This window comes from Cyprinus carpio, chromosome B13 (genome assembly GCF_018340385.1).
Source record: "Cyprinus carpio isolate SPL01 chromosome B13, ASM1834038v1, whole genome shotgun sequence".
Lineage (NCBI taxonomy): Eukaryota > Metazoa > Chordata > Actinopteri > Cypriniformes > Cyprinidae > Cyprinus > Cyprinus carpio.
The window spans coordinates 29,370,101-29,395,275 of NC_056609.1; the positions used below are offsets into that span (position 1 = coordinate 29,370,101).

Consider the following 25,175-nt stretch of genomic DNA (forward strand, 5'->3'; position numbering starts at 1 on the left):
AAAGGCTTCGTACAGAACAGAACGGCATCTGTCATTGCACACGATCACAGATGAATCTGCCATTGCACTTCTGAATACTGCCACATTAACCATTTAAACCCCACAGGGTCTGGATAGATTTCAGTAGTAAAATACATTTAGAATCCTGGCTGCCAGAAAAGTCATCAATTCTCAAATTGTCAACAATCATAATACATTTCACCTCCAGAGATACTGAACGCAAACTCTGTCCGTCTCCAAACGTGAGCGCGTGGCTCATTAGCCCTTATCCCGGCTCGCTCGCTTCTCCATCGACGAGACAAACACATGAACAAACGCAGAGGATCGAGCGGGGAACGCTGAAGATGAAGGGCTGAGCAACATATCGTTCATAAGGCTTTCTGAAATCATTCAAAATAAAACAATGGACAAATTGGGATTTAAAATTCATAAGGCGTGATCTGAACCAAAACACATCCAAGTCAAATTTAACCCTAAAACTAAACTAATTCAATTGTGAAATTAATTTATATATAATTATTAAATATACAGTTCTTATCACTTTTAACAGTGATTTTCATTACGGCAATATGGCATTTTTAATTATCTATTTAATAAACAATAATATGCAAAAAATCTTTCATAATGAAACCAATTTTTAGGGCCATTAAGATTTCTGTTTTTCATTATGACATGATTTATATATAATTATTTATTAAATATATAATTCTCAATTGCTACTGTAACAGTATTTTAAAAAACTGCATATTAAAATAATAATAATAAATAATAATAATAAATATGATTATAATAATATATAAAATAATAATAATTTAACATGTTGATTAAAAAAAAAATCTAATTATTTTGAATGTTTTTGTAAAATTACTGTAATACAGTATATTTTAATTATATATTTAATAAACAAGTACATATATGAAACGTTTCACAATTAAAAAATGAAACCTATTTAAAGGAGCGTTAAGGTTTTTTTTCATTGTGAAATTTATATGTAATTATTTATTAAATGTATAATTATTATTGTCAGAGGTGATTCTCAGTACTCAAATACAGTATTTTAAAAGTCATATTAAACAAATTATACAGAAAAAAAATTCACAATGAAAAAAATCATAACGAAACCTGTTTTTTTTTTGTTGTGAAATTGCTTAGATCATTTCCAATCTCAGTGATTATCATGAATCTCATTACTGTAATACAGTATTTATATTAATATACTGTATATATCAATGTGAATTACATTCATTGTGAAATTCTGAATCAGTGGTGATTCTTATTACTGTAATACAGTATTTTTTAAATGTTATATTTAATAAATTATCACAATTAAAAAATGCAGTAATTTACTTTCATATTTTAGTTTTTTCTGAGCAAAAAAACAAACAAACAAACAAACAAACAAACAAACTACTGTAATACAGTATTTTATATATAATATATATACATATATATATTATATACATATATATATATATATATAAAATTTTTAGGGTGAAATATGACCTGGACAGACTCTTGATTCCTGTTATGATTAAAAAGAAAAGCAGACATTCTGTTTCATGTGAGTTTGGGCTCTGTTATGAAACACGTATCTACCCCTGGATTACAGGTTAGCCAGCACTGAGCGTTTCCCAGCATTCCTCACGAGTGCCCAAACCGTAAGGCACTGCAGCGTCGACTGACCGTCAGTGAACGTCCATGTTTCTAAACTCTGCCGCCTCTTTAACGGCCCGGGACCGCTGGATCTGAGGGTGAATTACAGTGTTCAGTCACTGTAGACGAATTCATATTCAAAGACAGAATCAAATATTCATAATGGTCAAAAGTGAATGGGATTGGTTTGTAAAACGAACGGACGAAGAAACAGAAATAGTCTTTGTCCCGTTGTCAAACCCGACCCACCCACAACTCTCAGAAAGAAAGTGCACTTGAGTGCAATTAGCTTGCCAAGGAAACAGTTGTCGATATAAAATAGTGCTTGTTGCTGTCTGGTGGCTCTGGTTTCGTCCCGTCGCTGTGTCCGTCAGTGTCTCTGGGGCGGGCCGGGTGCTGGTTAAGTGCTCTGTGCTGCTCGCCGCCGGCGTCCCGCTGCTGTCACCTGCACTCCACAGACAGCCCCGAGGTCTGCGGCGCGCTGGACACTGTGGGCTCGGCCAGCGTCAGCATGACAGCCGCCGTCAGAGAGCTGGAGGAGGGCGAGGATGAGGACGAGGATGCCGCTGCACCTGCTGGGACACAAGAGGGGTACGGGTGAGCAATCGTCTTGTTCAAACTCTTGTTCTGTCCAGGATGGACTATTGCAGTGTTCTCTTCCAGCCAGTTCTATCAAACCTTTACAATTAATCCAGAACACGGCAGCAAGATTAATTTTTAACGAACCGAAAAGAATGCATGTCACACCTCTGTTTATAAATTTCCACTGACTACCAATAGCTGTTCGCATAAAATTAAAGGCATTGATGTGTGCTTACAAAACCAGCACTGGCTCTGCACCCCTTTAACTAAATTCATTCCTTCAGACTTATGTGCCTCTAGAAGCTTGTGTTCTGCAAGTGAACGTCACTTTATTGTTCATCTCAAAGAGGCACAAAATCACTTTCACAGACTTTTACATTAACTGTTCCCTCCTGCTGGAATGAGCTGCTCAACTCAATCTTAGCTGAGTCCTCTCTATTCTAATTCTATTTCATTTGTTGACTCTACCCTCTAACTCTAGCACTTTCTATTTTAATTCTATTCTTTAAAAAAACTTGCCCCTTTTAGGCTTGAACTCTATTCCTTTACTAACTACGTTTTCTTAAAAAAAGAACACTATCTTCTCTATTCTTTTTAGCTTATAAGAGTGTTCTATCATAAATTCTTTTGCTACTATTTGTGTACTTTAGAAGTGTTTTGTTTTAAACTGTTTTGCTGACTTTAGAGTACTTAATCTTTTATTTTTTCTAACTTGTACAGCACTTTGGTCGGCCTGTGGCTGTTTTTATTTGTGCTTTATAAATAAAAAATAAAAAAATAAAAATAAATAAAGCTAAACAGAAATATATATATATAGCTAAACAGAAATATATATATATATATATATAACTTTAAATTTTTAAAATGACAAAAGCTCACAACAAAATTTCCAAAAATTAGAAAGGTTGCCTTGGCAACTAAGTGAAATAAAATTACCAAAGTTATCACGGGAATAAAATATATTAAAATTACATTGAAACATACGTAAAAACAACAAAAAAATGACAAAAGTAAAAAAATATAATAAAACAAAATTAGAAATGATTTCTTGGAAATAACTAAGTACTTAACTTGCTAAAGCTGACAGAGAAATATAAATAAATTTAAGGTTAAACAGAAAAAAATGAATGTATACATTAATAAATTAACAGAATTAACAATGCCAAAAGAATGACATAATAACTAAAACTTGTACCCAAAATATACTAATAAACCTCATTCCAAACAGTAATAAATACTATATAAGTGTATAAGTAACACTAAAATAATACTGGCCAACACAAACCGGAAGGTGATTAATAAAGGCGCGAGCTGGAAGCACTCACTCTCTCTCTCTTTCTTCTTCATGCGCTTGCGTCTCCTGTCGATGGAGGCCACCTCAGATTTGAGCAGGAGGTAGTGATTCCTGATGTCCTGCAGTTTCTCCTGAAGGAACGCTATCCGCTCTAGACTGCTCATCTTCTCCAGGTCCGCTGGAGGGACAGGAGACAAAGGGATCAGCATCAAACATTCGTGTCTTCTCACTGAGAATCTGTGGCAGTCTGTGGCACTTACACATCTGGAAGCTCCACTTGCTCCGGCCGTGGGAGTGATCCGGATCGCCGTGTTTGTGGTACTTGTGGCCTGAGGGGGGCGTCCGCTTCAGCTCGCTGCTGCTCTTGGATGTGGGGGATTTGGCAGTGCTCTCGCTCATACACTGGTCCTCACTGTCACTGCTGTGAGCTGCAGCGCCACCCGGAGGAGAGGAGAGGACAGACAAACATGAAACCTCTTCATGAACGCTCATATGGTACATTAAACATTTTACATTTGCCTTTACATTACATTTAGCAGATTATTTGCAACCCTGGAGCACAAAACCAGTCATAAGGGTCCATTTTTTTTTTAAATTGAGATGTAAACACCATCTGAAAGCTGAATAAATAATCTCTCCATTGATGTGTGGTTTGTTAGGAGGACAGTATTTGTCTGAGATACAACTATTTGAAAATCTGGAATCTGAGGGTGCAAAAAAATCTAAATATTGAGAAAATCATCTTTAAAGGTGTCCAAATGAATTCTTAGCAATGCATATTACTAATTAAAAATTACGTTTTGATATATTTACGGAAGGAAGTTTATTAAATATTTTCATGGAACATGATCTTTACTTGATATCCTAATGATTTTTGGCATAAAAGAAAAATGGATAATTTTGACCCTTACAATGTATTTTTGTTTTGATCATTTTGACTCATGCAATGTATTGTTGGCTATTGCTACAAATATACCCCAGCGACTTAAGACTGCTTTTGTGCTCCAGGGTCACATATATCCAAAGCGACTTAAAAGAGCAATGATATGCAAGTGCTATAACAAGTCTCCGTTAGCTTAACACAGTTCATGTAGCGAGTTTAATTTTAATTGTAGTTCTATTTTATTTGTTGTTAAATTATTGAAATAATAAATTAATACCACAGCTAGTACTTTTCAGCTTCAATTTCAAACATTAAATCATCAAAACGTTCATTTTGATAAAAAAAAAAAAAACAAACAAAAAAAAAAAACGGCACCTTTAAACCTTCCCTTTTTTTGTTAAGCACTTATTGTTACAGGTAAGGGAAGATTTGGCGCATGGTACCAAATAATGCAGCCCTAATATTAATATTACATTACAATAATCTAACCAAAACACAGTACTGAGAGAAAAGTGTGCTGAGAGTTCATATTCATGTTAAGATACAGTGTGAATGGAAAAGAGAACTAGACTCTTACTCCACACAGATTGAGAGGACTTCAGTGGAAGAAAACCAAACCTTAGGTATCTGTTTTGACTGCCAGCAGAGTGTGAGCAAACCATCACTTCATAAGCCAACACTTAAAGTGAGTTACTGAAGTCACTAAACCCCTGCAGCTTTTCATCACAGCTGATGCTACACTGCTGCAATACACACTCGAAACGCTTTAGACAAAGATGTGCAGAGACACTTGAGCACGCTCACATCTCTCCAGGAATAAAAGACTGGAAGGACTACAGAAGGACTGAATTACACAGAAGCTGCTTTTTTTATAGAAATAAAGCTCCTGAGCAGTTGTGCTGAAGCTTATCAACGCTCCACTGACATCTATGAAAACGCTCTTCAAGCAGATGTCGATTTCTGTTACCTGGTTTGCGGTTCTTCTTGGGATGTAAGCTCAGGTTTTTATGACTGCGCTTGTGTTTCTTTGATGCTCCGCCGCCTTGAGACTCCTTGTGCCGCTTCTGACTGGATGAGGCTGAGAGACGGATGAGAACTCAGTCAGAAAATGCATTTCTTGGAATGATGATGATGATGATGATGATGATTATTTTTTTTAGATTTTAACTAGTCAAGGTTCAACGCGCCATATCGCCCAGCCCTAACTCTTCTAAATGAACGCTTCGCCACCATTGACGAGTTGTTACGGCTTTTCGTGTTTTCACTGTTATACACTTGGGGGCGCTATTACACATCCTTTGAATGAGTACAAAACCTCCCGAACAAAAACACACGTGAACACGACTGAAAAACTAGCGATCTCTTATGTAAACAGATGCATATGATAAATAATGCGATCATCAGCAATAGACAGCATATAAATGAAAACTGCATGATGTTACAGAGTAAACTGTTGATCCAGGAAGTGGTATATCTCTGTGCAAGCTTTGGAGGTGTTGATGGAAGCGATTTACTGGATTTATGCTTGTATCCAGATGTAGTTTTTGATAAAAATGTGATTTTATCACCTTTTTGCTCAAAATGAAAAAAAAATTATGAAAACTACCTATATTCAAGTGTTGATAAAAAAAAGAGAATGCTTTAAGCTAGAATAAAACTGATTTTTTTGTTTAAAAGTAGAGGCTTTGATCTTTATTTTGGTGTATTGCATATTTAAATATTCATACAGCCAAAATATACTGTACGCCATCAAATTTTAGTGAAAATCATCAAAATTGCTGGCAGAGGCTGGCAACTTTTTTCAAAAATGCTGGTGGCGAAAGAGTTAAAGTTGCTGCTATCTCATAACCCTCTCATGCAAGCACTTCTCAAAGCAGCAGTCTGTTGTTGTTGCTATTTTGTTATTGTCATAATTCCGTCTCTTTAGTTTCATTTTCTTCTCTGAAACAGCAGCCTGGGCTAGTCTTGCCACCTTGTGGAACAAATGATTAGTGCAAAACCAAGTCAATGCGCATGTTGGTCATTATAGTGGAACTTGGAGAGACCAATATTTTCTGAGGTGGTACTTGGCATTAAAAGTTTAAAAAAACCACTGATGTAGTACGTACGTACCTTTATTTTTCTGCTCGCTCTCCTGCTGGCTGCAGTTGCTTAGCGTGAGGCTACAGTTGCTGTTACTGTTGCACGACAGGTTTCCATCGAAAGCCTTGGAAGGGGAACCTGCCCCCTCTTCTTGAGGAATCTCCTGGATTTCTCCACCCAAGCTCTCCACCTCCACCGTGCTGCTGTCGGACTCGCTGCGCCCCCCCGCCTGCTCCTCCAGCAGAGCTCCTGTCGGTGAAGACACGGCTGGAGGACTGGCGGGCGGCGACGGCGCTCGGACCTCGGCGGGTCCTTCTCCCGCGGCGGGCGACTCCGGTGTAGTCGGAGGAGTGTTGAGGACCGAATTGGTGCCGCTGCTGGGATGCTCCTGCAGCTTGTCCTCGGCGATCTCCTCGTCCCGGGAGGGTTCGACGCAGGGCTCGTCCGGGGCCGTTACGGCGGGCGGAGGCGAGTTGGCCGCCTCGGTATCCGAGTCCGAAAACAGCTCCTTTAGGGTCTTCTTGGGCCACTGAACTTGGATACTGGACCACACGTCCTTCTGGCCTTTGGTACGACAGCCAGGCGATCTTTCTTCAGTCCCTGTGGATATTTTGGCTCTTTTCTCAGGGATCTCCCAGAATCCTGAACGCCCGCTTTTATTTTTCTCCTTCACTCCGTTATATTTCTTTGAAGGCGAGCCCTTAGTTTTGGGATTCCCTCTTTGCTCTTCCTTGGTTTGTGGTTCTGTTGGAGGTTCTGCTTCATCTTCAGAGCTGCTACACGACTGAGAGCCTCTATCCTCCACCGGGCCTCGTTCTTCTAACTTTTTGGGCGAACTACTTGGCAGCCAATCGCCTCCTCTGCTGCTTCTAGTTCTGCCTTTCACTGGGCTTTTCAAAGTACGTTCGCCCTGACCTTCTGCCTTTTTTCTTCTGCCGCCGGATCCTTCGAGCTCCACCTCAAATTGGCCCTTTCTCTTGCTTGTTTCGGGGCTGTCCTGGACGCCCGGCTCCTCATCTGTGGGAGCTCTGAAGGCTTCAGACGGGCTTCCGCTCTCCCAGTGCTGTGGCGTAAGCGGGCGCTCTGGAAGACCTGCTTTCCGAAGGCTCGCTTGTGCTCCTGGATGATCCTCTTCGTCGAGATCAGCGTCACCGTCGTCTTCTCGCTCACTGTCATCTGTGGAGCTTTCAGAGCCTGTGGGGAACAGAGGGATGGCACTAAAACATTAGCTCTGCTCCAGTGCTAAATTAGACAAATGAAACTGGTTTCCCCTTACCTTTTGATCAATGGATTTTCATGCAATTTTATTTTAGTATCATTGATATACTATTAAAGTTTATGTTAATATTTTGAAAATATTGATTGTATTTTTTATTTTAATAAAGTTTTAGTAATTTTGTTTTTGTCATTTTTATGTCTACATGATTTTAATTGTTTTAGATTTTAGTTTGTTTTTTTTTGTTTTTTTTTTGTTTTTTTTTTAAGATTAAAATTTATGTGAAATAATAATTTATTTTTTCCAGTTAATGTTTATTTTACTACAAGTGTTAGAAATCCAACCACCAACATTTTCTAGTTGTTGTAACTTAATTTTTTTTTTTTTTTTTTTTTTTTTCACTTTTTTAAAAGAAGTCTCTTCTGTTCACAAAGGATGCATTTATTTGATTAAAAATACAGTAAAACAGAAATATTGTGAACTATTTTTACAATTTAAAATTGTTTTCTATGAGAATATGTAAAACTGTAATTTATTTGTGTGTTTAATAGATTTGTTTTTTTTATTTTTTTTGTGTTATTCAGTGTTGTATTTTCTTCAGAAATCATTCTAATATGCTGATTTGCTGCTCAAGAAACATTTGTTTTTTATTATTATCGTTTATTATTATTTTTATCTATTATCATCATCAGTGTTAAAAACAGTTGTGCTGATTCATATTTTTTGTGAAAAACGATGATACTTTTTTCCTGGACTCTTTAATGAACAGAAAGTTTATTTGAAATCAGAATCTTTTGCAACATTATAAATGTCTTTACATTGACTTGATCAATTATGCATCCTTGCAGAATAAAAGTATTAATTTTCCTAAAAAATTATCTTACATAAAGAATCTTACATGTCATGTCTTTAGCGTCAGTCATAATTAATTTAAAGCAAAAAAAAAAAAAAAATTCAAGTTCAATAATTGCCTAACATTACCAAGATTTCCATGATTGTGGGAACTCGGTAAACAAGTAAGCTTAAAGGTGAAGTGTGCCATTTCTCAGCTACTAGTGAAACAAAACATGAACACAGGCAATGACAAGAACAATCATTTTTCCAAAGAAGTTTCCAAAATGCTAGCAATGTACATATAGATTTTTGCCAATTCTGATTTTCTTTCTAAAAACTATAATTGACAGCATATACGAACAAAAATCTATACTTTTTTTTTTTTAATGCAAAATTATTAAACATTACAATTCCCCCAATCTGGACAAAGTTACAGATGTTCTCTCACTTAAACAACTCTCAAAATAAAGTGCTCTGTGACTAGAAAGGAGGTAGAAATAACAACTGAAAAGGAGTTGCTGTATATTACAAAACAGATTTTCCTTACCACTGTTTCTTAAATTGTCATTTTTTCACTAACCTTATAAAATGTGTCATCTTACAGTCAAATTCTTACATTGTTTCAATTAATTTAGTTACAATAATAAGAAACTGTAGAGCTGTTACCATTCAAATGAAATCAGTATCAACAAACTCCATCTTTCCACTGCAGGAAACACAGAAGCTGCATCTGAAGTGACATTAGATGCATTTACACACTGTTTGATGAAGCTGAGCTGCTATGAATGCATTTACACTGCTAAATTTCGAATGCATAAAGAATTTTATAATATTAATGCTTAAAATATTTTTAAACATACAAATAAGAAACGTTGGGGAAAATGCAATGATAGTTTTAAATATGAAACCAAACCAGTAGGTGATGAGTCATTTAGTCATTCATTCAACAGATTCATTCAAACGGCTGATTCATTCAGAAACGAGGCGAGTGTCTTTAAGAATAGGTTACTGAATCATTGACTCACTTGATTCGTTCAAAACGAGGATTCATTCAGTAACGAAACACCGCTGTGTTGCTCGGAGACACAAAACAGTTCCGCTGTGGCTTTTGTTTGTGTTTTATTGTTTTGAGTGGTTGTGTTTTAATCAGTGAATTTTGGGTATAATATTTAATTTTGTTTATTTTGTGTATTTTATTTGATTTTTATTTATTAGCGAAATTGATTGAAATCATTTTGTATTGTTTTTGTTGTGCAATGATGCGTACCTGAGTCATATATTATACTTTTTTTTTTTTTTTTTTTTTGTGACACTCTGTAGGAAGTCAAATTACTAATGACTGTCGTATAGTGACTCTGAACACAAGGAAGTATTTTAGCATTTAAAATTGCACACTTCACCTTCAAGTAAGACTTGTAATGAAGCAGTGTGAATATAAAGGTACCTGGGAGGCCGTTGAGAATGGATGTGATCTCAATGGGCTTGACGGGCGTCTGCTGGCTTCCTTCATCACCATACTCCTCCTTCGTGGAGAAAGCATCACTGCCGGAGTTTGGTTTGGACAATCGGTTGAAGCGATTTTTGGCTGAAGGAAGATCCTCTATGTCTGTCAGTCTCTCTATTCGGTCTCTTTCTCGTTCTCCTTTATTCTGCGATTAAACAAAAACCAAATTAACAATGCAACCTCTCTAAATATGAATATTCATAAAGAATACACTACAGTTTAAAAATCTGGAGTTAATACTTCTATTCAGCAAGGATCTATTAAATTGATCAAACCACAAATATATGCTGTTCCTTGAACTTTCTGTTCAAAGTAATAATAAAATGTATCATGGTTTCCACAAAAATATAAAATGTTCAGCAGCACAACTGTTTTCAATATTGATAATAATCAGAAATGTACAGCAAATCAGTATATTAGAATGATTTCTGAAGATCATGTGACACTGAAGACTGGAGTAATGATGCTGAAAATACAGCTGTGCATCACAGAAATAAATTACATTTTAAAATATATTACAGCAGAAAACAGTTATTTGAAATTGTAAAAATATTTCATAATTTTTACTGTATTATTGATTAAATAAATGCACCCTTGGTGAAGATAAGACACATTTAAAGATATTTATAAAGTCTTACAGAACGCTAACTTTTAAGTATGCTGAAGAAAAAAAAAAAAAAAGAAAATCTTAAGGAAATCAGACTGTACCTTTATTTTTTTGCGGTGCTTTATTTTAGGGACGTTCTTATTGGCTGGTCTGACAATCTTATCTGCTTTGATCCACTCGTCATACCTGTTTAAGAGAGAAAGACTGGTCAACATTTACTAAATAATATGGCTACAAAACTCACAAAACTCTCTTTTGTTGCAATTGCGAGATGCAATGTACAAATAATGAGATATTACATTGCACAAGTCACAACTGCAAGATACAAAGTCACAATCAACGCTGCGAAAGAGACAACATGACTAGTGTAAAACACCAAAGCTTCAGAAGACCCTGCTCTGCTATTTTTGTCAGAAAATGTCCACGCAACACAAACTCAAAGTCTGAGAAGAAAAACCTGAGTATGTCATGATGACATGTTCTAGTTTTAAGGGTTGTTCATACTGACAGCAATTTGCAATGACAAAGCAACCATAATCATTCCTTTTCAATGAGGAAGAAAAAAACATACACTCAGAATTGAAATGAAGACGACTGTGTGCTTCGGTTTCATATGGCAACTAAAGAACTGCCCTTGAGATGAATGGGAACGCTAACGGACCGAACCCTGAGTTCACGTGATCCACGTCCTCACACAAATGACTACAAGTGTGAACGTACTTTCACACTCCATTCGTCTCTGATCATCCTCTTAGATGCAGTAAAAGAAGAAGTCAAAAAGACTTTAATGTGTCAAGTATCAAATTCACAACTGACTTATTTCTATAAACCACCCAGAAACCTTCTTCAAAGATGATAAGAGGCTGATAAGTCTATCACTTAGATTTCCACAAGATGACACATGAAACTAGAGAGCACCTCCTCAATCTGGCGAGAATGGAAACCAAGACGAGTGCACAAAGTATCCAGTTTGATATTATAAACGCTTAGGAAGAACTAACTGCAAAAAATTACCAAGTTTTCCAGGTTAGTGCATCGAATCTCTGACAGGAACTTGGTAATATCGAAGTGCAAATTCTGCTTCGTTTTTGGACTTAGATCTGTGAAACAATCCGTATTTAATTACTTTTGAATGAGCAGGAAGTATTATTTAAACACATTTCCACATGTTAAAACCAAAAAAAAAAAAAAAAAAGCTGTGTTCGGTCAACGCAGCAGCAATGATGTGTTTTTGTAGGTCGACCTGTAGGTTAGCATCAACCTGGTTCCACCCACAAAGCCCCAATAGGATTTTTCCATTGGCTCTTGGATTATTGCAGAAAACACCAACAAGAGATCGATTCTTACGCATTTTGCTCACGCTGATCTTCACAAATGAACACATTTTAAAGCCTCAACACAATCAGCAGAAAGCTAAACGTAGGCTATAAACGAACAACAGACATCAACACCACCACCATTGAGTTTCGACAACTCTCTTTATTTAAAAACATTTTCAATGAAAGTTTGAGTTAGAAGAGTTTGCCAGATAAACACGAGTTCTTGTTCGATTGATGACGTTTAATGTCCCGACAACCTCTGCAGTGCCGTTTAACTACTCGTTAGCAGCTGTAAAATCTTCCAAAAAACTTAAAACCTCACAAGGTGGCATTACTGATGCAGTTTGTGTCGAGAGTGAAACTGTTCACCAGTTGCCTTATTTCAGACATTTAACCAAAAACACACTGATTTTGAGTCAATGGAGCCGGAAGTGCTAAAATGCCTATTTCTGGGTTTAGGCCTAAAAACCAATGTGAAAATTAGATTATATTCACAACAGACCTTATTTCTACACAAAAACCCAATGAGACTGAGACGATGGAAATGGAAGTGCTAAAATGTTTGTTTTTGTGGTTTGGCTTATAAAAACAATGTGAAAATACCTTGAGATCATGTTCACGACAAACCTTATATCAGGTATTTAACCAAAAACGCATTAAAAAAAAAAACTGACTTCAGGACGATGCTATTGGCAGTGCTAAAATACACTTTTTTAGGTTTTGGCCTAAAAAAAAAAAAAAAAAAAAAAAAAAAAAAAAAAAAAAAAAAAAAAATATATATATATATATATATATATATATATATATATATATATATATATATATATATATATTGAAAAATGTATATATATTGAGCTTGTTTTATACATTTTGCTTATTACATACTTTTTTCAGGAAGATGGATGAATTAGTGATGATGTTTCCTGTTGTTATGTTTTTGCTTGTTAAAACAATGTGAACATGTCTTGAGCTTTTGTTCACCACTGGCCTCATTTCAGACATTTAATCAAAAACCCATTCACAAACCCACGGACTTCATTGCAATGCAAATGAAAGAGCTAAAAAGCTTGCTTCTGGGTTTTGGCCTACAAAAACTCTCGATCCCTGCAGACTTTCTGACTCCATTACCATAATCTGACTGGGGCTACCAGGTTTTTGGTAAATGCAAACAGATTAGGCGTGAGCTCCCAGGGTCCTGCCTTACCTGACGTTCCAGCCACAGTAGTGCACCAGGTAGAGCACCTCTCCCCCCTCCAGGTCTGACTCTTTCACAGTGGCTTCGTACGTCTTCTGATTGCGGCCTCGCCCATACCTCACCTGCACCTTCATCCCAGGAGGGTAACACTCAAACTCCTCCCCTTCCTCCCACTCCTGACTGCTGACATCCCTGCAAGAAAGACAATTCAGTACTTCCTGATTCCTGGCACTAGACTCCCCCCCCGACTGCCCTCCCCAAAAAACCCTCCCCAAAGTGATCTCGCTGTCTCAGCCTAGTGCTTCTGGAATCTAATTATCCTCATCTTTCCCTGTCGGATAAGTCTAGCAATCCTCCTGATAGGATGAGATTATCAGAGGAAGACATTATGGGGTCATCAGCCGGCTGTCTGAACCTCAACCTGGAATATATTAAGAACTACTGCCTGTTTAAAAGGAATATTTCACCCAAAAATGAATCTTCTGTCATCACTTACTCACCCTCATGCTGTATTTCTTATGTGGAACATGTCAGAAATCTTCCAAGCTGTTTTTTTTTTCTCCGTATATGGTGACCAGTAGCTGTCAAGCTCCAAAAAGTACTGAAATAAAAGTGCTCCATACAATCTGTGCACTACATCCATGTGTCCTGAAGCCAATGTATTTTGTATACTAAGCTGTTATTTACTTTCCACACTTTAAATGCTCAAAAAAATTATTATAAAAATATTATAATAATAATAATAAAATTTATAATATTAAACCTATTATAAAAAATTATAAAATATATTAAAAATATTTTTATTATTATTATTTAATATTTTAAGTAAATAATTGTATACTTAAAAAAATCGTATAGTAAATATAGTATCTAAATATACATGTAGTACATATAGTATCCAGTTATTTAATGTATTATACATAAAATTGTTAAATATATCATCAAATATATATACCATTTTTTTTTTACAATTAATTAATTAAATTGTTTTTATATACAAAATATACAGATGTTTCACCATTACCTAATTATGTACTGATTTATTGTCACAAATATACAGAATATAAAAAAATATAAAACATTAAAAAATAACTGGAGACTGGTGAAGCATCTACAATAATACCATGAAATAGTATCAATTAATATGCTGCTTGCAAAAAGTGCACAGTCACTTTAAACTGGCCGTAAATGGAGAAAGATGCATTTTGGTGTAGTTCCAGCATCTACTAGTAGGGACTAACTATTCATGCTAACCAGCCAAACACTGTACAAAAGTCCTCAATGACCTTAAAATTACCTTTCTGGTGTTTTTGGTCTTTTTTTGGAGCTTGACAGCCTGCGGTCAGTCACTATATGAACGAGCAGCATTAACATTCTGCTAAACGTCTCCTTTAGTGTCCCACAGAAGTCAGACAGTCATACGGCTTCGGACCAACATGAGGGTGAGTAAATGAGTTTTCTAACCTTAAAGATATTTCAAATGTGACTTTGAACTTGAGTTCGGGATGTGTGCGTGTGACAGGGGAAGGGTCAGAGTGCAGCGAGAGGCACAGCGAAGCTCAGCAAGGGGCAAATCACAATCACGTTAGAGAGCAGAGAGGAAGCCACGTTAGACAGTTAGCACACTGAACCCTACCGCTGCGACTACATCGTGTGGATAGCTCCACTGAGAGACAACCCTGGTTAGTTAGCAGCAGACAACTCAACTAGTGATGCAACAACTGAGCTGGGACTAGGCAGGACCCTGGTTCCACATAGTTATTTGATTCACTCTGAGCAGAACCATACAGGAAACGGAGGGGGAAGCATCACTTGAAAACCACCACTGCAGGATGATCGTTGAGACGGCGGCGAAAAGCATCTACGAACACCAGCTAACTCGAGAAGACTGGATTAGTTAGGCAAGTGTGATCTCAAAAGGCATTCAAGTTGAGTCAGCGCAACCAGAATTAATATATGAAGTAAAGACCAGCAGTAGAGGAGGGAATCGCTAGACATATAATGGTTGTGATTCCAATTTGGTTCTGGTTTCTTAAAGTAGTAGTTCACCCAAAAATGTGCTGAAAACGTGCTCACCCTCAAGCCATCCAAGATCAGGATGAGTTTGTTTCTTGATAATGTTTTGAGATTTGTAATTCATAGGTTTGTCATTAATGTTTGGTCTGCAGTGAATGGGTGCCGTCAGAATGAGAGTCCAATCAGCTGATAAAAACATCACAATAATCCACAAGTAATCCACACCACTCCAGTCCATCAATTAATGACTTGTGAAGACAAAAGTTGTGCGTTTGTGAGAAACACATCCATCATTAACGTGTTTTTTTTTTATTAAAATCCATAATAATGAAAAAGTGTTCAGGTCTGAATCAGGAGATAAATCTGCACAGATCAAGCACCGTTTACAAGCTAAAATAGCTCTAAACAAATATGTTGCTGGATTTTGATGTGAGAGACAACTGGAGGAAGTGTTATTATGGATTATGGACTCGTATTTTGGCCAGAAGTGAAGTTAAAAACATCTTAATGCTGGATTAGTTTCAGCTTTTGTCTTCTCCAGATGTTAACTGATGGACTGGAGTGCTGTGGATTACTTGTGGATTATTGTGATTTTTTATCAGCTGTTTGGAGTCTCATTCTGACGGCACCCATTCACTGCAGAGCATCCATTGATGAGACACTGATGCAATGCTACATTTCTACAAATCTGATGAAGAAACAAACTCATCCTGATCTTGGATAACCTCAGAGTGAGGACATTTTCAGCAAATGAAAATATTTGGGTGAACTATCCCTTTAATGATTTCATGATTCTGTTAGTACTGTTGAGTTAGTTCAGAGTTCAACGTGACTAAAAACCTGCAAGTACAAACAGTGGGCAAGCCATTAAACCAAATGAGTTCTACAGCTTAGAAGAAGACAAAGAACCATTTATGAGACAATAACAGAACAACAGTCTTATATAATTCTATTACACTCTTAAAAATAAAAGTTCTTAGAAGAAAGTGTACTTCACACTAAGAAAAAAGGTTCTTTTAAGAATTCACTGTAAGGTTCTTTGTAAAACCAGAAATGGTTCTTCTGTGGCTTTGCTGCAGAAAACCTCTTTGGAACCTTTATTTTTAAGAGTTTTTTTTTTCTCTTTTTTTTTTTTTTTTTTTTTTTTTTGGGAGAATAGAACAGCTTCTCGATTCCCAACCCTAACCAGACACAGATCTCCACACGATCTCAGCATCAGGGTCTGTTTCCATCCACAGAACATCTCACAACATCACAGCAGAACACTAAAGGCATGATATGAGAGAGCAGAAAGCGTCAGGGCAGCAGTGGTAGAGCTCAACTGATCAGTCCATCGCTTCAAAGTCACACCTGAAGAGTGTAAAACAAAACCTAAAACACCCAAATCAGAGATTTGACTAGAAACAGTGAACACAAAAACAGTGCCAGAATAATTCAGATCGACTATTTCCCCTAAGAAATTAATACTTTTATTCATCAAGGATGCATTCAATTGATCAAAAGTGACAGTAAAGGTGTTTATAACGTTACAAAAGCTTTCTATTTCAAATAAATGCTATTCTTTTGAACTTTCTATTCATCAAAGAATCATGGAAAATAAAATGTATCACAGTTTCCAACAAAAATATTGGGCAGCACTACAGATTTCAACATTTATAATAATCAGAAATGTTTCTTGAGCAGCATATTATACTGATTTCTGAAGATCATGTGACACTGAAGACTGGAGTAATGATGCTGAAAATACAGCTGCGCATCACAGGAATAAATTACTATTTTAAAATGTATTAAATCACAAAAGTTTTTTTTTAAATTGTATTAATATTTCACTATTTTTACTGTATTTTTGATCACATAAACGCAGCCTTGGTGAGCAGAAGACAACCTGGTTTTGAATCTTATTGGTAAGAAATTCAATCTGATGAAATGTAATGGCTGTGTTCATTCCATCACAAGCTGGCTGTGATATAGTGGCTGCAATGTGTTATATTCTATAACAAAATTCACAGGAACTGTCACATGATACAGATCATTTAAATAATTTCAAACAGACAGAGGAAAAATAAATTGTCCAGTGCAACGGAAAGTAAGAACTGTGGTTTTTTCGGTTGATATATTTTCAAGGTAAAACAACCTGCCGCTGGAAAAAAAAAAAACAGGGGTAGAGAGAGAAAGCAAGCTTAAAAGAGCAAATGCTTCGGCCAACATGCAGTTTCATTAAGGACGTCATGCTGGGCTTTAACGTCTCATCCGTCCTGCTCAACATCCACGAATAAAATCAATGGAATATTTTCACAAAAACTAAGTGCTTTCACGATCGATCGATGTAATCAGTCCATCCCTAAAAACAACTTTTGAGTCACACATAGCAAAAATACTGCATGAACAGTTACTTTTGTGTACATTTCTCACTCAGTCTTCCTTAGTTTTGTCTTCTGTAGAGCTGCTTAGAACTTGGTTCATAATTGATGAACTTCACATTTATTAATCTGAACTGAGCTGAATACTGTTTTTAGAGCAGAATCTGAATTTGTCTTGTATTTGAAGCACTTGATTCTGTTATTTCCCTGTTTATTTCAGAGAAGCCACCTCGAAACGATCTGCACTGTATAAAAGTGTTCTAGAAATAAAGGTGACTTGGCTCTTCGTTCCTCTGGTTCCTCTCATCAAAATCTCCAACACAGGCTCGTTGGAAATACGTGCCTCTACCTACATTTCTGCAAAACTCAAAAAACGTACTTCTACATCCGAATCCAGTTGAAATGAACACTAGATGCAGTAAAACTCCCACAACTTTTATTCCTTTTCACACAAAGTATGATTTGAGGGTCCACAGATTCGATATAATTTAAAAAAAAAATTTTTTTTTTTGACAGCCCTAATCCAGAGATCCACATGCTCAGACAGGAAGCACTGAAGCTCAGACAGGAAGTGAGGAGGGTTTAGGCTGCACCTACCCTGACAGATCTTTGTTATGGTGTTCCTCACACGGTTCCTCCTTCACGCTCTCAGTGACGGGACTCTGCGCTGTCCGGATGCTCTCTTCGGCCTCCTCTTTCGTATCGTTCTCCTCTTCATCAGCGTGGTAATCCTCCTCCTCATTTACGCTGCTGATGTCCGCTTTATCTTCACACGGCGCTGTGGATTCTGCGTTCTCCTCCTGAGATCAAACAACACGTCATTCTCACCCATACGTACTTGCAATTAATATCATTTGACCCTAATTAAACTCAGCCTTAGCTACATTTGTAAATGCATTTGTTGTTGTTGTTGTTGTTTCAGCAGCTTGTGTCGGGGAAAAAAGCATGACTTACGAATATACATGAGGTCAGACAATCCTGCTGAGAGATTAAATAAACAGCTGAAGATACTGGCTGTGCTGCAGATGCAATAGTAGTGTACTGCTTACTGCACAGTATGTAGTGTATACTGCTTACAGCAGCTTTGAAAAAAATAAAAATAAATACATGATAAATTATACAGCTGTTTAAAAATGATCTGAAAATATGTGAAGTAGAACTGAGGATGTAGTAGGTAATGGTTGTGTATTCAATGCTTGAGGACAGACGCAGCATGAGAGGTGTGTTTAGTTTGCTATATCAGACACACCCTGAGACGATGCTTCAGTACCTTGGCTGCATGCTGCGTGCTGAAGGTCTCTGGTTCTTTGAGGGCTTTCTGTTCTTCTCCTGCGCTGGATGTGCTTAAAGAGACAGCGTTTCCGCCGCTGGCCGTTTCCTCCGTGTTCACCTCGCTCTTTGAGCTTGTCTTCTCGGCCGTCTTATACGGCAGATCCATGCGGAACGTGATTCCTGTGGAGGCGCAGAAGTCCTCAAAGCCATACAGATACCTGCAGGAGGTTCAACAACACATAACCACGTCACATGATGGTAAAACTAAAGTCAACTTATCATCACTGCACCTTTAACCCCCTAACTGCTGACAGGTATATCAATAATAAGATGATCTGATCCAAATTAAGCAATTTAGTTAAAAAATTATAAGCTAAAATGAGCATGAAACTTTGAAATACTGGTGGCTCTATAGGCTTTGAGCGAGGCAGCGTTATTTTAGAATTATTTATATACTATTGCAGTTTTTTATTAATGTTTTGAAATGGTTTTTATACTTTTATAATTTCAGTTTTAATTTTATTTTGTTACAACTAGTAATTGACTATTTAAGGTTTATAAATTATTTAAGGTTTAACTCATTTTTACATTTTTAATTTTATTTATATATTTTTTATATTTTGCAATTTATTCTTATATTTTTTTTTAAATTATAATCAGTTTTTTTATGTCCAGATTGTAATTAGTGCTTCAGCTTAATCTAAATTAATATATATATATATACAATTTAAATTTTTTTTTTTTTGCAATTTTATACCTTTTAAATTGCATTTTTTTAATATATATTTTTATTGTATGTCTATTTAGTAATTAGTGCTTCAAAGTTGAACTAAACAAAACTAAAAAGTTTGTTGCTTTAGACAAATAACCAAACTTACGTTTATCTAATATTTATATTGTGTTTGTTTTTTTTTTTAATCATTTTTATTAGCTTTTTTAATGTCCAGCTAGTAATTAATGCTTCTTAAACTAAAGAAAAATTATAAATGTTTCCTTGGAAAATAACTGAAGTTTTTCATTTAATATTTAGAGTTTATTTAAGCTTTAGTTCAATGAACAAAACTGTTTTAATAGTTGTAGTAAACAACAACAATAACCCTAGATAGAAGACGGTTCTGCGCTAAGAGACAGAACAGGTGCATTCAGTGCTGCTTCTTCTCAAACTTTTTACAATGAGCAGCTCACGGTCTGCTGTCACTGTCATCAGGGGCTTATGAAGGATGTACGTACTTCCTGTAGGCGCACTTGACGTTGTACCCGGCTGCAGAGTTGAGCACGGGGATGCCCAGATCCTGATACACCTGCTTCCAGACAGATCCGCTCTCGATCTGAAACACAGGGAGGAACACGAGTCAAAGCCAACGCCGACGGAGCAGCAGACCGTGTCAAATAAAATAAAACTCACGCTGTCAAATCCTCCGAGCTTATGCACCAGCCTGTAGAGTTTAAAAAGATTGAGATTCCTGTAGCCCAGCACCGGCCGCTTATTGATAGGAGTTCCTGAGCAGAACAGTCAAGAAACCGCTTAAACATTAATGCATTCGGCAGAGGCTTTATACAAAGTGACTTTCAAGATATGCATATCATCAAGCACTCCACCTTCGGTAACTGAAGTAAAATAAAATAAACTAAGATGAAACTAACTGAAAAAAAAAAAAGTTAAAGCACTAAAATTACTAAAACTGAACTGAAAGCTTTATGAAAATAAAATAAATGACAAGCACATGACAAAAACAGACTATATTAATAAATACTACAATAGTATAAAAATGAATACTGAAATAACACTGCTCACCTCTATCCTCCATAAATTTGTAAAGCTGCTGCAGGAAGTTGTCCTTCTCTTCTGGGAACGGCTCTACTTCCTCCTGCATACAGGAAACACAAGCACAGAGAGTAGGGTTTCATTCAAAGGTGCCTTTAAAACAAAAAAACTAGTTAGCTGCACTATGAGCTACTAAACAAAATAAGTTGACTACACTGAAGCTATTTAAGTTCTGTTCAAAAGTTTATGCAAAGAAAGATTGTCTCTTCTGCTCATCAAGGATGCATTTATTTGATTAAAAATAGAGTAAAAATTTTGATATATTTTTACAATTTAACATAGCTGTTTTCTATTTGAACATATTGTAAGATGCAATTTATTGCTGTGTATTTTCAGCATCATTACTGCAGTCTTCAGTGTCACATGATCTTCAGAAATCATTCTAATATGCTGATTTGCCGCTCAAGGAACATTTCTGATTATTATCAATGTTGAACACAGTTGTGCTGCTTCATAGTTTTGGGATACAATCTTTTGTAACATTATAAAAAGCTTTTAATGACTTTTAATCAATTTAATGCATCCTTACCTAATAAAATGTAATTCTTATATATATATAAAAAAAAAAAAAAAAAAAAACAAGATATAAGAAAAGAAAAATTTGAGAAAGATAATGGCAAAACTAACTAATAACACAAACAAGACAAAACAAAAACACCCCAATCAGAATAACGAAGCTGAAAACAGGGATAAATAACAAGGTCTAACTAGTTATTCAGATGCTCAACGCAAACATACAATAGTGGGTGAGGGCTCAAATGATTCAGTGTCTCTTTTTTTGAAAAGAATCAATTAAATGAACCGATTTGCTTAAAAGAATCAGACCTCAGTGATTAATTTGCAAGAGAGGACAAGCAGCTGGTTTTTGCTGCACATAATAGGACATAACACATTAGCCATGTAATTTTGGGTTGCTACTTGTTGGAAAAAATAGCTTCTGTTATGAATGTTTTGTTGTTGTGTTTTGTTATTCTTTTGTATTGTTTTTTTTGTTTTTGATTGAAAAAACACACACGTCAGCCGCGGCTCTGACACACTGAACAGAGAAGCCTGTCATCACACACACAAGCTGTTCATTTATCACTAACCTCGCCACTTAAACTCTCAAGCTGATATTCTGTTGTCAATAAATCAAGGTGAACAGACGTAAGAGTGGAAGCGCATCTATATCAGCTCACACCAACATAAACACTGACATCAGATTCCCCCATTCAGTCAGATTCACACCACAGAATATTCATCCTTTTTTTTCCTCAGAATTGCGAGGTTACATATCACAAATTCATATTTTTTTCTGCCAAAAAAAAAAAAAAAAAAAAAAAAAAAAATCTTGCAATTCTGACTTTTTTTCTCAGACTTCATTTGGAGTTTCATTTTATTTATTTAGTTTCTACCACAAAATTCTGACTTTTTTCCTCAGATTGGTTTTTTTTCAACCACAGAATAAACAAAGCTAATTGCTACTTTTTAATCTCAAAATTCCTGATTTTGTATCTCGCAATTCTGACCTTTTTTCAGCAATTGCAGGTTTACATCTTGCAAATCTATTTTTGTCACAATTATGAGTTTATATCTTGAAATTAATTTTTTTTTGCCACAAATTGTAAAAAAAAATGTAAAAAAAAATATATATATGAATTTTACCTTGCAATTTTGACTTCTCCACCCTCAGAATTCATTGTTTTTTTTGTTTCTTACCATAAAATGTAAAATAAAAAAAGTTAATTTCAAGTTTTTGTCTTACAATTAAGTGAAAAGACTTTTTCCACAGAATTCATTGGGTTTTTTTTGTGCTACCAAAAAAATTAAAATAAAAAAAAATACTAAAAAGGTCATTTTTATCTCAAAATAATTTTCCCTCACAATTGTGAGCTTACATCTCACAACTGTTTTTATTTCTGCCACAGAATATAAGAACATTTTTTTCAGAATTTTCACTCACAATTCCGAAGTTATATCTCACAACTCATACTTTTTAACTCCAAATTAACTCAGGAAATTGCAAGTTTAGACCTAACAATTCCAGTTCCAAGTTTCTATCTTGCAATTTTGAGTTTTTATCTTATATCTGACAGAAAAGTGAGATCAGAAAAGTGAGATAAGAAAGATTTTATTTTGAATATTTGACTGATGTCAAAGCAAACAAAGTGCCATGTTTCTCCCCAGCACATGCTTTATGATTATAAATGCTGCGGTCACCTCTTCCTCCTCGCTGCTGGCCTCTTCCTCTTGCTCCTCCTCCTCTTCCTCATCCTCTTCCTCACTGCTGGAGCTTTCATCCTTCACCTCCGTCCTCCACGTGTTGGGCACAGTGCCGTTCCGCTGGAAATCCCACGCTGCATCTAACGCTGTGACAAACACAAACACAGAGAATGGGCTTAGAATGAGCTGCATGTGACTGGAAATCCCTCGCTTGGGCAGACTTTTTTTTCCAGAGGCCTTGGTTTAGGAAGTATTTTTCATATTCTTTCTCTCCATAGGGATTAAAAAAAAAAAGTAGTATTTGTTAAAGAGTTATAAGCCATGAACCAAGCTAAGCAGCTACAAGGAGAAATATAACATTACAAACTTTGATTAAAACAAAAAAGTATTTGAAAATCAGACAAAAAGAAAGAGATCACAGCTTTAATGAGGGAAAGAACTACAATCCCATGAAGCTTTGCAAATGACAAATTTAAATAGGATAAGTATAAAAATACTTGATTTAAAGATGCTGATTATGTATATAGGAAACATATATAAATATATATTATATATTATGTTTATAGAATATAAATATGCATATTGTGTACACCGGGTCAAAACTGCATTGTTGAGAGTATAAAAAAAAGTTGCATTGGTGCATAAGTCACATTTTATTATTGAATGCAGGGGGGAAAATGAAATATTTACAAACATTTCAAATAAAAACAAAACAGTATTTTTTGTTCATATTTTGAATTAGATTTTATTTTTGTATTTTCTTGTGTTTTCATTTTAATTTTGCTTAATGTTTTGATTATTTTAGTGTGCATTATTGTCCTTTTTATTAGTATTTTCATTTTTATTTATTTTATTAAGTATGTCTATATATATATAGATAGATAGTTGTAGTTTTCAGTTTATTTAGCACTTAAAATCAAACTACAAAAAACTGAAATAAGATATTTTTATGTATTTATTTTTTATATATTTTATTCCAAGCAATGGAAATGTTTTTAGGGTTTTAGTTTTTACTGAACGATAATAACCCTGCCCTGAATCACACTCGTCCTCACCTGGTTTGAGTCCTGCGTCCGCTTTAGGAGCTTTCTCTTCATCCAGCTCTCGAATGTCTTTCCGCAAAACTGTGTAACTAAGATCAAACACAACACTGTCATCTTTGAGTCTTTTACTGATCATAATTCAATACACTGCTTCTTAAAAAATGCACCAAATTTAATACCATTTCTCAGCACCAGATATGAAATGTGGCTCTTTTTATTCGGAAAAGCAACCAATCAGTAAGTCTCACACCCTAGCAACCATCCAGAGCACCCTAGCAACCTAATAAGAACATAAACCAGGTCTATCCATCATCCCCTTCAAAGTTTTTACATAGCTGAAATATCAAGATGTTATTTATGACTGTATGTGCGCTCACTGCTGTGGATGTATGACGTCACACACCTTCAGCAGCTGCTTTATTGAGGGAATTAAGAGGTGATTATTAGCTAGCACACATGTCTCTTTGTTCATGAATATTCATTAATCTACATGGGGCAGTGATGTCATTACTGTGCCGAGGCAGACACTAGAGGGAGCAGTGAAGATTTGTTAGGTAGCAGAGATGTATCTCTGTTCATTGATACTCACAAGCCTTTCATTTTCCTTATGCACTGCAGTCCAAAAGTGCTTCATAGAAAACAGTACTTTTATTCAGCAAGGATGCATTACATTGATCTGAAGTGACTGTAAAGACATTTATAATGTAACAAAAGATTTCTATTTTCAAATAAATGCTGCCCTTTTGAACTTTCGATTCATCAGAGAATCCTGAAAATGCATCAAGGTTTCCACAAAAATATTGTGCAGCACAACTGTTTTCAACATTGATAATAATCAGAAATGTTTCTTGAGCAGCAAATCATCATATTAGAATGATTTCTGAAGATCATGTGACACTGAAGACTGGATTGATGATGCTGAAAATTCAGATTTCAACACAGAAATCAATTTTAAACAGCTATTTTAAAATGCAGTTACTGATTTTACTGCATTTTTAATCAAATAAAAGCAAAACGGACTTCATAAACAAAAATAAATCTTACCGACCCCAAACTTTTGAACAGTAGTGCATAGACTATATTTACACACACACACACACATACATATATACACACACACACACACACACACACACACACACACACACACATACATATATACACACACACACACACACACACGTATGTATGTGTAAGTGTTTTATGAAATTTTCATACACGAAGGTTGAGATGTTATTGTCTGTGTTTGTTAATGCACCAAAATTGTAAAATGACATCATAAATGACA

General features: G+C 35.7%; 1 protein-coding gene across 5 annotated transcripts in view; it reads right to left on the reverse strand.

Annotated features, from left to right (window-relative positions):
* Nucleotides 1–1,461: 1,461 nt before the first annotated feature.
* Nucleotides 1,462–25,175, reverse strand: part of LOC109065494 (AT-rich interactive domain-containing protein 4B-like) — a 67,251-nt gene continuing 43,537 nt past the window's right edge. For 3 of the 5 annotated variants that reach the window (XM_042737572.1, XM_042737571.1, XM_042737574.1), the window contains exons 10-24: nucleotides 23,900–23,976; nucleotides 22,842–22,990; nucleotides 20,613–20,685; nucleotides 20,223–20,317; nucleotides 20,048–20,145; nucleotides 18,816–19,035; nucleotides 18,143–18,345; nucleotides 13,179–13,361; nucleotides 10,757–10,841; nucleotides 9,989–10,193; nucleotides 6,525–7,688; nucleotides 5,380–5,490; nucleotides 3,790–3,957; nucleotides 3,561–3,707; nucleotides 1,462–2,228 (exon numbers count right to left, since the gene is read on the reverse strand). In XM_042737572.1, coding sequence (XP_042593506.1) covers nucleotides 2,095–2,228; nucleotides 3,561–3,707; nucleotides 3,790–3,957; nucleotides 5,380–5,490; nucleotides 6,525–7,688; nucleotides 9,989–10,193; nucleotides 10,757–10,841; nucleotides 13,179–13,361; nucleotides 18,143–18,345; nucleotides 18,816–19,035; nucleotides 20,048–20,145; nucleotides 20,223–20,317; nucleotides 20,613–20,685; nucleotides 22,842–22,990; nucleotides 23,900–23,976 — 3,112 coding nt within the window. In that variant the 3' untranslated portion in view covers nucleotides 1,462–2,094. The remainder of the gene's footprint in view (nucleotides 2,229–3,560; nucleotides 3,708–3,789; nucleotides 3,958–5,379; nucleotides 5,491–6,524; nucleotides 7,689–9,988; nucleotides 10,194–10,756; nucleotides 10,842–13,178; nucleotides 13,362–18,142; nucleotides 18,346–18,815; nucleotides 19,036–20,047; nucleotides 20,146–20,222; nucleotides 20,318–20,612; nucleotides 20,686–22,841; nucleotides 22,991–23,899; nucleotides 23,977–25,175) is intronic. The other 2 variants (XM_042737575.1, XM_042737576.1) reach the window with 2 other exon arrangements.